The sequence below is a fragment of the Barbus barbus genome (genome assembly GCF_936440315.1).
Source record: "Barbus barbus genome assembly, chromosome: 4".
NCBI lineage: Eukaryota > Metazoa > Chordata > Actinopteri > Cypriniformes > Cyprinidae > Barbus > Barbus barbus.
The window spans coordinates 28574694-28588710 of NC_136732.1; the positions used below are offsets into that span (position 1 = coordinate 28574694).

The 14017-nt window shown below is 40.2% G+C and overlaps 2 protein-coding genes across 8 annotated transcripts in view; both read right to left on the reverse strand.

The window, feature by feature from the left end:
- LOC306862540 (voltage-gated potassium channel KCNC1-like) overlaps positions 1 to 6909 on the reverse strand; it is a gene marked incomplete at both ends in the record, with an annotated part of 68457 nt that extends 61548 nt beyond the window's left edge. For 3 of the 7 annotated variants that reach the window (XM_079405392.1, XM_079405390.1, XM_079405391.1), the window contains one exon: positions 902 to 1525. In XM_079405392.1, the coding sequence (XP_079261518.1) occupies positions 902 to 1525 (624 nt within the window). Of the gene's footprint in view, positions 1 to 901; positions 1587 to 6847 lie in introns of those variants that run through there. The other 4 variants (XM_079405389.1, XM_079405388.1, XM_079405393.1 and 1 more) reach the window with 3 other exon arrangements.
- Positions 6910 to 9428: 2519 nt separating this feature from the next.
- Positions 9429 to 13971, reverse strand: LOC306868985 (uncharacterized protein). Its single transcript, XM_079415501.1, has 5 exons — positions 13704 to 13971; positions 12450 to 12629; positions 12227 to 12343; positions 11260 to 11351; positions 9429 to 9921 (listed from the first exon to the last, which is right to left on the reverse strand). Exons 1-5 carry the CDS (start codon positions 13800 to 13802, stop codon positions 9567 to 9569), a joined length of 843 nt encoding a protein of 280 aa, XP_079271627.1. The 5' UTR covers positions 13803 to 13971; the 3' UTR covers positions 9429 to 9566.
- Between the last annotated feature and the right edge of the window lie 46 nt (positions 13972 to 14017).

Here is a 14017-nt window from a genome sequence, read left to right on the forward strand (position 1 = left end):
TTCACAGTTTGCAGGGTAATGCAGTTCATAGCCAAAACGCAATAGTGTCCACCTCAGGGTAAATGCCCTGGTGACGCTCAATATCGTAGTTGTCTGCCAGGTACCGTTCTGCAGTATGGACAACAGCGAAATGTATAAACACTCTGCGCTTGCGCAATGACTGACGATTGAGATATGAATGCGTGTGGTGTCTCATAAGAGTTAATTTTTGCTATAATTACCGTGTGACTGATAATTATTCGTCTTGCTAGACGCCTATTCAGCAAATAAATGGACATTAATATTGATTTCAGTGGAAAACATTTTCTTAGCTTACTTGTAATGACCACATCTATGTAGGAAAGAGACATTATTAAGAAATAGAGTATTTCACCGCTGAATGCTGCGAATGACGAATTACAATCAACGTTCTTCAAACCATTAAAGCAACTTTCCTTTCAACATTCAAGTGAGGTTATAATAACATCAGAAGCAAAAAAAAAGGTAAGTTTTAAAAAAGCGCGACAAAGTGCTGAGGAGGTGACTGCGCATGCTGAGAGCTCGAGACGCAGTGTTCACCGGCAAATAATGCGCGTGGAGACAGTGACAGACAGCGAGACAAAATACTGCATTTATCAGAGAGAGTGACAAAGAAACGCTTCTAATAACGAACCCGAGTCTTCTTCTCTCCGAACGCAGATAACAAACTTTCCAAAAGTTTACAACTTGTGCGACAGAGAGTGGACCATTGCAGCTCTTTCTAAGCAAGCTCATAATTAACAAGTACACGAGAAATATCCGGTCAAATACAAGCTAAACATGTAGGTAGCCTATCACATGAACGCTAATGCCTTATGAGCTTCAAACTGCTACAGACACGTTTAATAAAGCAGACTAGCAAGATACCAGTGCATTCACTCACCTTGGCGTATTTGGACGAGTAGGGGTCCTCAAACAGCGCCCAGATGCGCGGCCGCCAGATACTCCACCAGCTGGTGTTGCGACCATCCTCCTGTAGACACAACCTCTTCAAGTCCCCGTCCGCACCACCCGTTAGCGCCGGGTCGTCCTCTGACAGGTCCGGCTCGGGCGTCTCGAAGCTGTCCAGCGCTTCCTCGGCGTCCCGATGCTGTCGGTAGTTCATCCAGCAGCAAGCCTCCACGTCTGTCTCGTCGATACCCCAGAACGCGAGCTCCTCCTCGAAGAGAGGACCGCAGACATCGTTGGGACAATGCAACTTCCCTGTGCGGTAATAATTGAGGATAAAAGCAAAGGTGTTGGGGTGGCGGTCAAAGAAGAACTCGTCGGATTTGGGGTCATAGTCAAAGTTACTGAACGCATCTGGCTCCGTGAGCCAGGACAAGCGCGTCCCAGGCAGCGTCTTCAGTGTGCTGCGGTACGTCTCGTGCCGAATCCCCCCGCAGTTTATCACTATTTTCTCGCTGTCTGACGGACAAGTCATGTCTGCGCTGTAACATGCTTTGTTGGACGACTTGTTCCCACCCTTGCGCCCTTTGAAAGAGGAGACACACACCGAACTGAGCATAGAGGAGCAGGGGGAGGGAGAGGAGGAGAGAGAACCGACAGGGGAGGGGGGGAGGAGGAGCCTGCGGTGGGAGAACAGAAGAGAAGAGAAAATTAGTGATGCTCATACTTTTTATACAGTATCAGACTGGTCAAAGTAGCCTACCCTTTAACTCATCACATCGTCAGTTCTTGCACCGGTTACTAATAGCCATGTACAACCGCAGGAAAAATGGTACAAAAGCTGTGGGGTGGTACTTTTTTAAAAGGTATTACACGCGTAGAGGTTCTTTATTGGAATCTCTGTTTCCATGAAGAACCTTTAGCATTCATGGAGATTATTCAAATGTTCTTCACTCTAATAAAAAAAGGTTATTTTAAGAACTGTTCACTGAAAGGTTCTTTGGGGAACCCAAATCGTTCTTTTATGGTTCTACTGAGAAACCTCCTTTGGGAACCTTTATTTTTAAAGAGCATAATATGTAGCTAACATGTACCGTTTAGGGGTAAATGTAAGTAGGTGTACCTTTTAAATGGTTCTGCCCCACTTTTGTAACTTTTTTAAGAGTGCAGGTGGTGCAATGAAATGTCAATTCAGATTTAGTCAAAATCCTATGGAAATCTACAAGAAACTGCAAATATAAGACCATAGTCTGTTGAATATCATATGTCTAAGGTTCTTTATGGTATAGTCTACTCATTGGGCTTGGAAAAGAGAGGGCCTGTCCATAAAAACTGTCAAAATGACAGCCCAAGCCAACATACAAAAACATAAAAAATGATGATGCAGGTATATGGCATAAGCGTTTTAATGAAGGAGTGAGTTCAATATGTGTTCAAGTGTCACATAATAAACAGAAAAGAGACCCCTCCTCCTCTGCAATGCCCACCCATCTTTCCTTTTCCGTCTTTTACCATCACTCATCTCTCATGTCCCTCAATTCACTAAAACACTCTGCTCAATTACAGCGAAGGGAGATGAAAGTGACTGAATGTTTCACAGCTTCCCCCCTCCCCACACTATACTCTCAGCGTATCCAATAGAAAGAGGGAGAGGAAGAAAATGAGAGCGAGAGGAAGGGTGGGAGGAATAGGGAGAAAAGCTAAAGGCAGAACGATTATTTGCTGAGCTACACAAAATAGGGAGAAAAGACTGCAGAGCATTAACTCTTACACTATCTCTCTGGGCAGTACTAATGTTATGCGGACCGTTCAGTACAGTCTGTGTACAGTATTAACCTTGGTTACGCACGTAAAATCCAGAAAATCTTTACTGTTTGAGTGTGCAGTCGTCAAATTTACCTAAAAAGGGTTAGTTTCACGTAACCTCTCTTATGCACATTCATGTTTTCATTCCATTACACTAAGTAAGTGCTTTAAAAACTGAATGTTTCTACTTCATATAGTGAAACAAATGAGTCCTGGCTCTCTTTTTCCAATCAAAATGTCCCATTTTGGAAATATAGAACAGGGACGCTATTATCTTTTTCTCTTGGGGTCGCCATGCACTGTGGTAACATGCCATTTGTAGCTGATTTAACCTTTAAAAATTACTTTTGTTAGTGTGACCTAATGTAGGCACATTGACTCCCTCATGTTAAATAAGGGTTTTAAATGTAATAAAACAAGTTCCTACATGAAGCATTTTTTACTATTACCTAGCAATTTTTTTTTACAGTGTACAAGGGTCAGATTTCACCGATAAATGTCCTACTCCCGTGTTTTGCTGTGTTGTCACATATTTTTACTTTCACAATAACTCTCCTATATCTGTTCCTCTTGTTTGGCTGTGCTGCATGGCTGCTCCATACACATCTGCCAAACTGTCTTCCCTCATTACTTATCCACTCTTATCCATTCTCCTCAGCTCACTCTTCCTCTTGCTTTCCCTTATGTCCCCCTGTGATTAACTGTTGAAACAAAGATCATAGGAATATGAGAGCTGTAGGAAGGAGAGAGGCTGAATCATATAAAACATGTAACTGAGATGCTGGTTTCTGCTTTCAGCACCATGGACAGCGTATGAGTTTCAGTTAATCATTTAAAGCAGTATAAGCACTGGAAATGAAAATGAGCAAAACAATGTTTTTATAACAGACATAAACGCTACACCATTAAAACATCACTTTGTTCGTCTGGGCCGCCCAACATAGCAATATTAGCTAAATCAGTGTCGTTTTTGCAAGGTGTTTAAATATGCTAAGCTTGTGGTAGTGAAATAAATAACTATAAGGAACACAAAAGGAGTAAATAAATAAAATGATGACTAGGAAACACTGAAACTGAGAGGAAAGCAAAAAAAAAAAAAAAGGCTCTTACTAAAAAGGGAAATCATTGTTAAGTGTGTGTGCCTGGATGGGGGAAGTACATTAAAGTGTGTATGCCCATTGGGATGGGGATTGGTTGTAAGGTCAGATACGCCTATAAAAGACAACAGCACTATATCGACAGAGAGCATGGAGAGAGGAAATAGGGAGAGAACAGGTTACGGCCACTGAGGGAAATGTGAAGGAATGACTGCAGTAAAGGTAAATGAAGCTCCATTCATAAATTATTCAATTTCTAGAAACAACGTCAAAGAGAAGTGATATACATACATGCATTGTTATGAGAAGAAGGTAGAACTGAACCATATCTTTCTCTTTTTCTTTTATCGTACAGTATGCTGTAGTACGTCTGCATTGTACCTTCACTCTAACTCCCTTTCTCTCTGTATGGTGCAGTGTAGGTTCTTTGGATTTTTCTGCTTGCTATCCCACTGCAGTTGAAGCTCGGCGGTGCTCAAAGGCCACCTAGAGGACTCATTGGGGAACTGTGCAGCACAAAATACTGCAGTACCCCCTCCTCTTCAAGCTTCCTCCCCGACTGAGGTATGGATGTCTTATGCAAACCATCTGTCGATGCATTGCATACAGGTTTGTGTCCCTTTTTAGCCCATACACCCTTTTAATTAACTGAAATCACTTAACAAATGCAATTCAATCGCTGATTTATATGAACTGACCATGTATTATCTCAGAGCTTCCTGATCTCAGTGATTAAGGCTTTTTGCAATCCCTTCCTCGTTCTCTCTCTCCCTTATTTGTGTGCACTAAGCTACTCTCAGCCGAGTTGTTCATATCGACGTCTCTTGTGGAATAGCACTAAAAGAAAATAAATTAAGAGAGCAAGGACGCTTACGCGTACAAATACAGACACATTTATAAAAAAGTAATGTCACAGCACAATTAATTAGCTTTAAATTAAATTAAGCTGTGCAAAGACAAACTACAAAGCATTGGCACATATACGATATATCCTCAGAAGGTCATTAGTCAGATTTTGACCTCTGCTTTGAAACTAATCACAGCTCTGTTCTCAGCCCTTTTATTTTCAGTCAAGAGAGTGAGAAAGAGATTCAGAAAGGGGCTTAAAGGACTCATCTTACAGTGACAGCATTGAGACGTGCGTGACTATAGTTCCATATCTAGCACTACCAGTGTTCTTAAGATAGTTATAACCCCACTCCCTCCTCCTCCCCCCAGCCTCAGCTCTCGTTAAAACCTAATTAATAAAAGTGCCCTCTCCGGTTAATTACCATCCCTTTATAGTCCCCCATTAAGTACTCAGGGAATGAAGCCGGAGAGATATGGGATATAATTGTGTTAAGCCAAATCACACATGAACTTGATGGAAACTATTCTTAGTGGTGGGAAAGAATGGAGTAGGGTGACAAAAAAAAAAAAGAACTGAAAAACAGACGGAGGACAGAGAAGGTCAAAACAGCCGTCATCTCAGGTGATGTGTAAAGGTCATACTGTTAGGAAGGAGTGTATTTGTAAGGATGCAAAATCATGGAACGGCATCAGCAGGAGGGAGAGTAAATGGTTTGAAATAAGGCACTGCCAATGGGATGTGAGTGGGCAAAGGAGGGAGGGGGAAAGGGAGGGACCAAAAGCTGAGAGAAACAAACAGGAAAAGTTTAACTGGTGTTTGTGATAAGATGAGAAAGTGTAGAGGAAAAGAAAACTTGGCTACTCTGTTTCAGAGGGGATAAATAGTGGGCAGACAGGTATACGTACGATTTGACATTTATGTTGACAAAGAAAAGACACCTACATACATATTCCATCACCTATCAAGGTGACATGTGACTGTGTGAAAAAATCAGACACAAATCATTGTGGGACATAAAACATCCATGTATTTGTTGGACTGACAACTCAAAATAATGTAACACCATAAATACCTTGAAACACGTTTACAAATAAAATTATGTAGGGTTTAAAGGGATAGTTCACCCAAAAATGAGAATTTTATGTTTATCTGCTTACCCCCAGGGCATCCAAGATGTAGGTGACTTTGTTTCTTCAGTAGAACACAAACAAAGATTTTTTAACTCAAACTCTTGCAGTCTATCAGTCATATAATGGCTGTCACGCGCCGGCTGTTGTGAACGGGCTCAGGACAGTTGGACATTGCGGTGGATCAGAGGTAAAAAATTATATAAGTACTGTTCAGTTTCTTGAACAGACCAATTGTTTAGTGTCTTAAGAAATCAATGTATTGTCACGAGCCGCAGGGTTTAATTTGGTTTTGTCTGTGTATGTTTTTTTTTTACTCTCAAAGCCGTGGGTCCCATTGACTGCCATTATATGACTGACAGACTGCAACGGTTTGAGTTAAAAATCTTTGTTTATGTTCTACTGAAGAAACAAAGTCACCTACATGTTGGATGCCCTGGGGGTAAGCAAAAGTTACACATTTTTATTTTTGGGTGAACTATCCCTTTAAGTTGTGTGCAAATTATCGAGTGACCTTTAGGGGGGGTCTACTTTTTCTGTCAGTAATTTACGTCTCACACAGTTAGCAAATTGTCAACCAATAGACAGTTTTAACAAAACACAAGGTTGGTGTGAACGATTTATATAGTGTAAATCTATAATTATGTGACAAGTATCAGGCTACTTTTTTTACTTGTAGCGCTTGATGAGCGTTCTGTTTCCTTGGTTACCTCCTCAGAATTCTATTCGCGAACGTCGATTTAACATATTCTGACTAAAGCTTGTAATATGGTTAGCAAAACGCTGTAATACCGTACAAATGCTTATATGTGAAAAATAAATACCCCAAATCTTAATTATGGTGCTTTGGTGACCAAATCCCTCCCATAATTCGCACACGGGTTAAAGTTGCAAAAACAAAGTAGACCTGACTACTACTTGTTGAATTCGTTGACTGGCAGTGGGTAGGCAGGCCTGCTTTGCATCAGTACACCGGGCACAATCAAAATATAGGTGATATTTTGTCACTTGTACACAAAATCACGACACAGACACAGCACAAACACCTATTACATACTTACTCACTTTGGGTCTGGCTCTGTTCGCGTGCGTGCAGTGTGCGTGTCACTGAACACACACACATGAACACACAAACTGCACAAAAATGCTACGTGGAATTTACTATGGTTTCTGATTGAACAGAGGGATCTTCTTGGCGTAAGTCCAAATGGCTGTGCAGAAACCTAAGATTTTGTTCTCTATAAAATGGCTACAATTATGAATAATGCAATATAGCCTATTTTGCTACAACACCTGCTAGTTGAAAACAACGCAACTGTGCTATAGTGCGAAGGTCAGTTTCTTTAGTGATACAAAAGACTAGCCTACGAAAAATATATTTTATCACTTCAGTTGCACCTTTGCTATCCTTGATCCTGAAATAAATTATTCTCGTTATGTACATAGATGTTACAGGTCTAATATAAAAAAATATTTGCCTGGTAAATAAGCATTTCTATTATTTAGCTCATGTTAACCTTTTACTTTTATTCCCGAAACGAAAGTCTATTCAACCAAGCGAAACGTGCAGCGGGGAAACACCTCTCACTCTCTATTCGTTTAATCCTCATGCACTCACTCCATTAACAGTCTATCCCTTTCTTCTCAGTTTTAGCATCCTTTCTTCCGTTTCTTCACCTGTTCCCGTTGTCCAGTGTTAAGAAGACCGTAACCAGGTCTTTAGTTGCAGACTGAGAGGTCTGTTTGAAATTATTTATGCCGAACAAGCAGCTTGCAGGGCACGACTAGAAATATTATTCCTTAGGCTGCCTCTCTTATTTCTTCCGTTCGTTTTTTCCCCATCCCTTTTTTTCTCTGTCGATGTTTTTGTTTTGTAAATCTGTATTTCCATGCCATTTATTCCTTAATCTAATGGTGACATGGGATCCCTCTGTGTTGTTCCCTTCCTTTAGCTCTTTAAAGGGAAAGGTGGCAGCTGGTGCCCCCTCCCCAAACCCCACCCTGTGCCATTTAACCATATACACGCCAAGAAACAAACCTGTCGCTATTTCCGGTATTCCCAATAGCTTAACCTTTAAACGTGATTTTTTTTTACAAAGTTCTTAAAACAAAACAACATTCCCAAACACATTCATTATCCTATCACTTAATAATGCAGAATTATATTTAAATTAATAAATAAACAGGATTATTAATGAACATTAAACGTAGGCTATAAGTTTACAATTCATGTTACTATAGATAGATAGTGTTTATTCAAAATATTACACAAGAAATTATACAGAAAATGGAATAAATGGCCTACAGATTACCTCTACTTATATGTTGAAAGACCTGTTGGCCAGTAGGACCAGTGTGTCTTTTACTTTGGTCATTGTGTTTCCAGAGGCCACAAATTACCAGTGTAAATCTATAACCCTGATCTCAGTCCATACAGATAAGTGTCACCTCCTCATGGGTGTTCCAAAACAAGACGGTGGAATTTGTGTCTCGGTGTGAAAGAAACATCACGCCAATTAGGATAAGCACCAGGACAGGTCACAGAATTCTGCATAAGCAGACTCAACATCCAAAGAAAATCTGATAATGTAAGCAGGGTAAAAGCAGGCAGATATCGAAAGAATAATATACTGAAGGGACACACCTAAATATGGAAACTTCTAACATTTAGCCTGCATTAAAAATTGTATGCTAGATTGTAGAATATTCAAATCAAATTATACCACAATCTACAATAAGAAAACCTGAGGACAATAAGAGGTCATAGATGTCTAGACATGGTCAATAATGATTATTCTTTCCGGTCTTTTAGCTATCCCTTAACTATTTTATTTGCTTTTAATAGTTCTCTAAAAGATAAATCTAACCTCCTCTGTTTCAAAATATTTGCCTTCACCTGTTCCTTAATTTTTATTCATTTAGCTTCCATATATGGCCTTAAATCAGTCTTGCTTGCGCTCTCGCTCTCTCTTTGGCACGTTGCCGGAGGCAGAGCTGGGGAGGAGAGCGAAATGTCGCAAGAGCAAGTAGGTGGAGGAAACTGGGTAGGACAAAATTCAGACTATATTGCAACATTCTTACTAATTCTCTGTATTTTACCCATTACCCCACCCTCTCTGTTTTGTTTTAGGCTCTCTTTATGAGATCACGAGCAGAGAAAGGTAGTGTTTAAGCACACACTACTGTGCAACCCTCTTGGGTTGACTAGGTGTGCAGCCAACAGCCTCCTCAGCGATATTTCTGTCTCGTCCTGGTCTTCCCTCCTTGCTTGCAGCTTTTCCCCCTGGGATTTTAAGCATACGGCCTGTAATCTTTAGAAGCATACATTTTATATAAAATGCACTAAATAATTTCATAAATAGTCAATTACAGCACACTGGGACTTTTTTTCTTCTGTGGAACATAAGACACTATTTTGATAGGTCAAAGACTGCAGTATATGGACAAAAAAGCTGAATGAGTTTCAAAATATCTCCTGTTGCGTTCCACAGAAGAAAGTCAGTCATACATATTTCAAATGACATGAGCATGAGATAAGCTTAGAATTTTCATTTTTGTATGAACTATCCCTTTAAGGATAAAGAATACATACATACATGCACACGCTCCAAATCAATAATGTTTCCACCATGTGTTTTTGTTCTCCATTTATTACTGACCCTCTGAGTGACAAAAGAAAAGCATGAAAATTAAGCAATATTGATGAAACCATTTTTTGAATTTCAGATCAATTATAGCAAAACTGAAAATCAAACCATCTACCCTACTTTGTCTATTTTCTTATACCATAGACATCTTATTTCCTCCATATGTCTGATTCTCAGTACTATACATTTTAGGAACACCTAAAATGTCCAGTAACACACCTCTACCACCATCTTCTTGCCATTTCACCCCACTTTGTGCAACACCAGCGGCTTGCGATGTTGGGGGAGGCACAGGTACAGTAAAACTATCCATATACAGACTACTTTTACCCCTGTGGGGAACAGGTAGAGGTGTGCGAGGCAGACGGGGTTGACATGACAGAGTGGATGGAGCTTTGTGAGCAGGAAGTCGGCTGTGAGCTCCGCTCTTGGTAAGGGTTCCATTAAAGGTAGCTGCATCCAGGACAGAGCAAGGAGACAAATCTGACCTGAAAAAGAGGATTATCGATAACCGAGGAAAAGAAAATGATCTAGAGTGTGGCAAGAAAAGGCATAAGACTCTCAGATGAGTATTAATACATTGCATGCACATACTAGTCCTTTGAAGTCTATTATATTCTTGTCTTATCTCTATGCTGACCATTCACTTAGCTCATATATTACTTTGTCAATAGAAACACATTTGGGAGATTGTGGGTCCTCTGAGACTAAAGCTCTTCATTCCATAGCATAAGTAAATGCCTTTGTATATACCATTGCTGCCTCAATAAAAGAGCTAAAACACAGGAAGGAAGTTTAAGTGCTCTTAAAACAATTTGTTCTTAGTTATGAAGTCAGCAAAGCAGATGTACCAGTTTAAAAAAATAGAGAGACCATATGTTACACTGTCATACAAAGACTTTCTGTGAAGAGGTGTGTGAATTAATGTCAATAAGTGTTTGTGACCTTGAGTGCTGCCCACCAATTAAGAGCTGACCAGGTTCACGAGGCCAGTCCAGAAGGTGAGATGAGCGATGCTTCACTAAATCATTTTAATAAGGTCTGCAGCAGGCCAACGTGAAAAATAAAGCATCTGTCAAATGCTGCAAATTCAAAGCTGGATGAACCTTAAGCTAAAGATCATAAAAGGGATAGTTCATTCAAAAATTTAAATTCTGTCATCATTTACTTACTCTCATGTCATTCCAAACTTATGACTTTCTTCTATGGAACATAAAAAAAAGAATGTTTCAACAGGTTTTGTTTACAGAAAGAAAGAAAATGGGGCCCAAAACAGTACTGTTCAATGAAGAAAGAACATCATGAAGGTTTGGAACAATATGAGGGTGACTAAATGAAAATTCTAATTTTTTTAGTTGAACTATTCCTTTACATCATCAAAAAAAATCGTCTTGCAATCAGTTCTGACCCTAAACATTGTTTGTTAAAGTGACTGTGTGCAAAGATATTTTTTGTTCAGTTAAATAACCTGTGTAGAGTGTGTTACATGCACCGTAATTCTAAATAATCAAACAATGCGAGATATCCATTCTGCTGCTATACAGTCAAAACTCAGGAACTACTTGGAGCTGTACATGATTCACTATAGGCCAGAGTTCAGATTTGCATCACCCCTGATGTTCTGGTGATGGATGCTTTGCTCTAATGGCATCTAGAAGCAGATTACTCAAATAGTACATCACCCTCCACTTACATCTTGGGATGGAATCACGTCGGTAAACCCTTCCCTCATCACTTTTGAGAATCCACCACTGCTGACCTCAGATCTCAGAATTGCATTTAATCCATCAGTGCATTCACACCGCCCTCTGGTGGTGGAGAGTTACCTGTTAAAGTGCTTGAAGTCGGTCTTGGTTGTACTACGTGCTGGTTCCTGCACAAACGCCGTTTGAGCCGTTTCCAGCTGTCTGTACAGTGCCTGATTAAAATCAAGATAAGTGCGAGTCATTCCATCAGCCTAGAAGCTCCAGTGGAGATAAAACTGCTGTCTGTGGAGCGCTACTGAATCTTCATGGCTATGAGAGCCATCCATTAAGATACTTTGCATGAACTAGCATTTTTTTATATTGGTGAAGTTCCTACTGCCTAACATTTAAAAAATACATTTGTAATCTCCACTCCAAACCCCATTCCTAACCTTAACCATATGGTAAGTACATTTAGCCTATAGTTAATTAATATTACTCAGTACTTAAATGAATAACTACACTGTAACAAGGACAGCTTAAAATAAAGTGTAACCATTTACTCTTAAATAAATATTTTTGTTTCAATACAAATTAAAGAGATTTTGAGGTAAACTTTTGGTTACACTCCCCCATATCGTTACAAATCTGTACGACTTTCTTCAGTGGAACGGAAAAGATGAGTTTTTTTGTTTTTTGCACACCCAATCGAAGTCAGTGGTTATGACAGATGGCCATTAGGTTTGTTCTTCAAAATATCTTCTTTTGTGTTCTGCAGAAGAAAGTAAGTCGTGTAAATTTGGAAAGACATGAGGGTGAGTAAATAATGACAGAAATATCATTTTTGGGTGAGCTATCCCTTTAGGTTCAGTCGACAGCATTTGTGGCATAATGTTGATTACTGAAAAAATTATTTATCCTTCATTCTCATTCTTTTTGCGTTTTTATGGATGACATTTTATAAAATATTTATATTAATTCAACTGTTAGATGTATATCATGTGGCTATACTTTTAAAATGGTGAGTATTTTAATTTTCTAAAGAAAAGGACGGACAAGTTGAATTTTTTCCTGAGCCTACAATGTTCAGCCTCTTTCTTTATCTCACCTGCATCATGCTAAAGTGTTCAGCCGGAGGTTCACGTGCTGCTGATTGACCTCTGTAGCGGTCCTGCATTTCACTGATAGGATTAGAGATCACTCTCACTGTTGGATGGTCTCTGAGCTGCAGAGGATCAAACAGACACATGTGAATGACATACAGGAAGACATTAAGTAAAACCTACCAAAATCTCCAAAGAAAAACTCCATTTCACACACACGCGTCTCACCCTCTGGGCCAGCTCGTTGAGGAAGTGTGTGGTCCAGTGCGCAGGGGCTTTAGAGTGGATTTCATTGTACAGAGGTCCGTTCAGTGGCTTTCTGTCATGCTCAGTGTGCGAGGTGAGAGAGAAGTGAGCAGAGGCAGGAACTTTGTTGTGACGCTGGAGGACTGGAGGAAGAGGGGCGTTCTGGGGCAGTGACAAGAAGGCATCTATAGAATCGCATCTTGTTTTTTCGGTTGTGTACCATTAGGACAGTCAACAAGAAAGGTTAAAGTCTAGGACACTTTAAAGGGAAAGGGTAGTGGTGTGTGGCCAAGTGTGGTGACCCATACTCTGAATATTTGCTCTGCATTTAACCCATCCAAGTGTACACACAGTAGTGAACATACACCCGGAGCAGTGGGCAGCCCGGGGAGCAGTCGGGGATTCAGTGCCTTGCTCAAGGGTCTCACCTCAGTCGTGGTATTGAGGGTGTAACCCTCAGAGAGAGTGTTGGTTATTCACTCCGCCCAGTGCTCGAATTGAATCAAGTCTTATGGGGGGTCCCCACCATCAGACTTTTTTTTTTTTTTGGTGGGGGTTAGTCTCGCAATATACAATTTATACAAAATAAACAATATATTTGATCATAATATGCATAACTATATACTATTTAATGTTGCATAACAAAGAGAGATAAGCTACTATTCTTCTTTTAAATGGCTTACTCCAAGTAAAAATGTCTGAGGGACCCCCCTAAGTCTATTTTTTACTTCTTATGGGGGGTCCCTAATGCCTTATGGGGGGTCCCGGATCCCCCCAGCCCCCCTTCAATTCGAGCAGTGACTCCGCCCACCTAAGTTACCCTGCCGGACCGGAGACTCGAACCCACGACCTTCAGGTTACAACTCTCTATCCATTAGGCCACGACTGCCCCTAAACCTTTATGGTGTTATACATATTATTTACTAACAAGGTGTTCGTCTTCCGTAGATGTAGTACATAGCTTGAAAGCTCTAAATAAGAACATCAAAAACACAATATTATCTATAGTTTCTGTTAAAGCCTAACTCTAATATTGTTTTCCTTGGCGTCCTACAGACAGACTAGTGCTAAACTCTGTTAAATTGTTCAGTGTTGTTTTCGGTCTGCTATAATAGCAAACTGCCAGCTTAACTGTAGCAACAACAACAACTCTTGCAACTAGGGTTACCATGATTTTTATTAAAGTTAATACAACAAACTTGGTTGGTAACCAAGTTTGATGTTTCTTGAGCCTACCTTGCCAGTTTTAAAGTAAAACGGAAAAGGTTGCAGATGCGCGTGTCCAATGGTTGTGCTGGTTTGGACATTTCGTCTCTGGTTATCCATTTGCTTCATACACTTCCTCGCAAAAACAACCAAATAGATACAGAAACTCCTTTCCGTCGAAAATTAGACAAGTGAGATATTACTGATGAGATCCTTTACGTGTTTAGATATACAGTAGATAATGCTACCTCCATCCATAGGAATGAAGTCTGCCTAGTTTACGCTTCTCTGCTGCTATGGAAACGAACGCGCGTCCAAGCGCGCGCACAGAGAAATTAAACAAA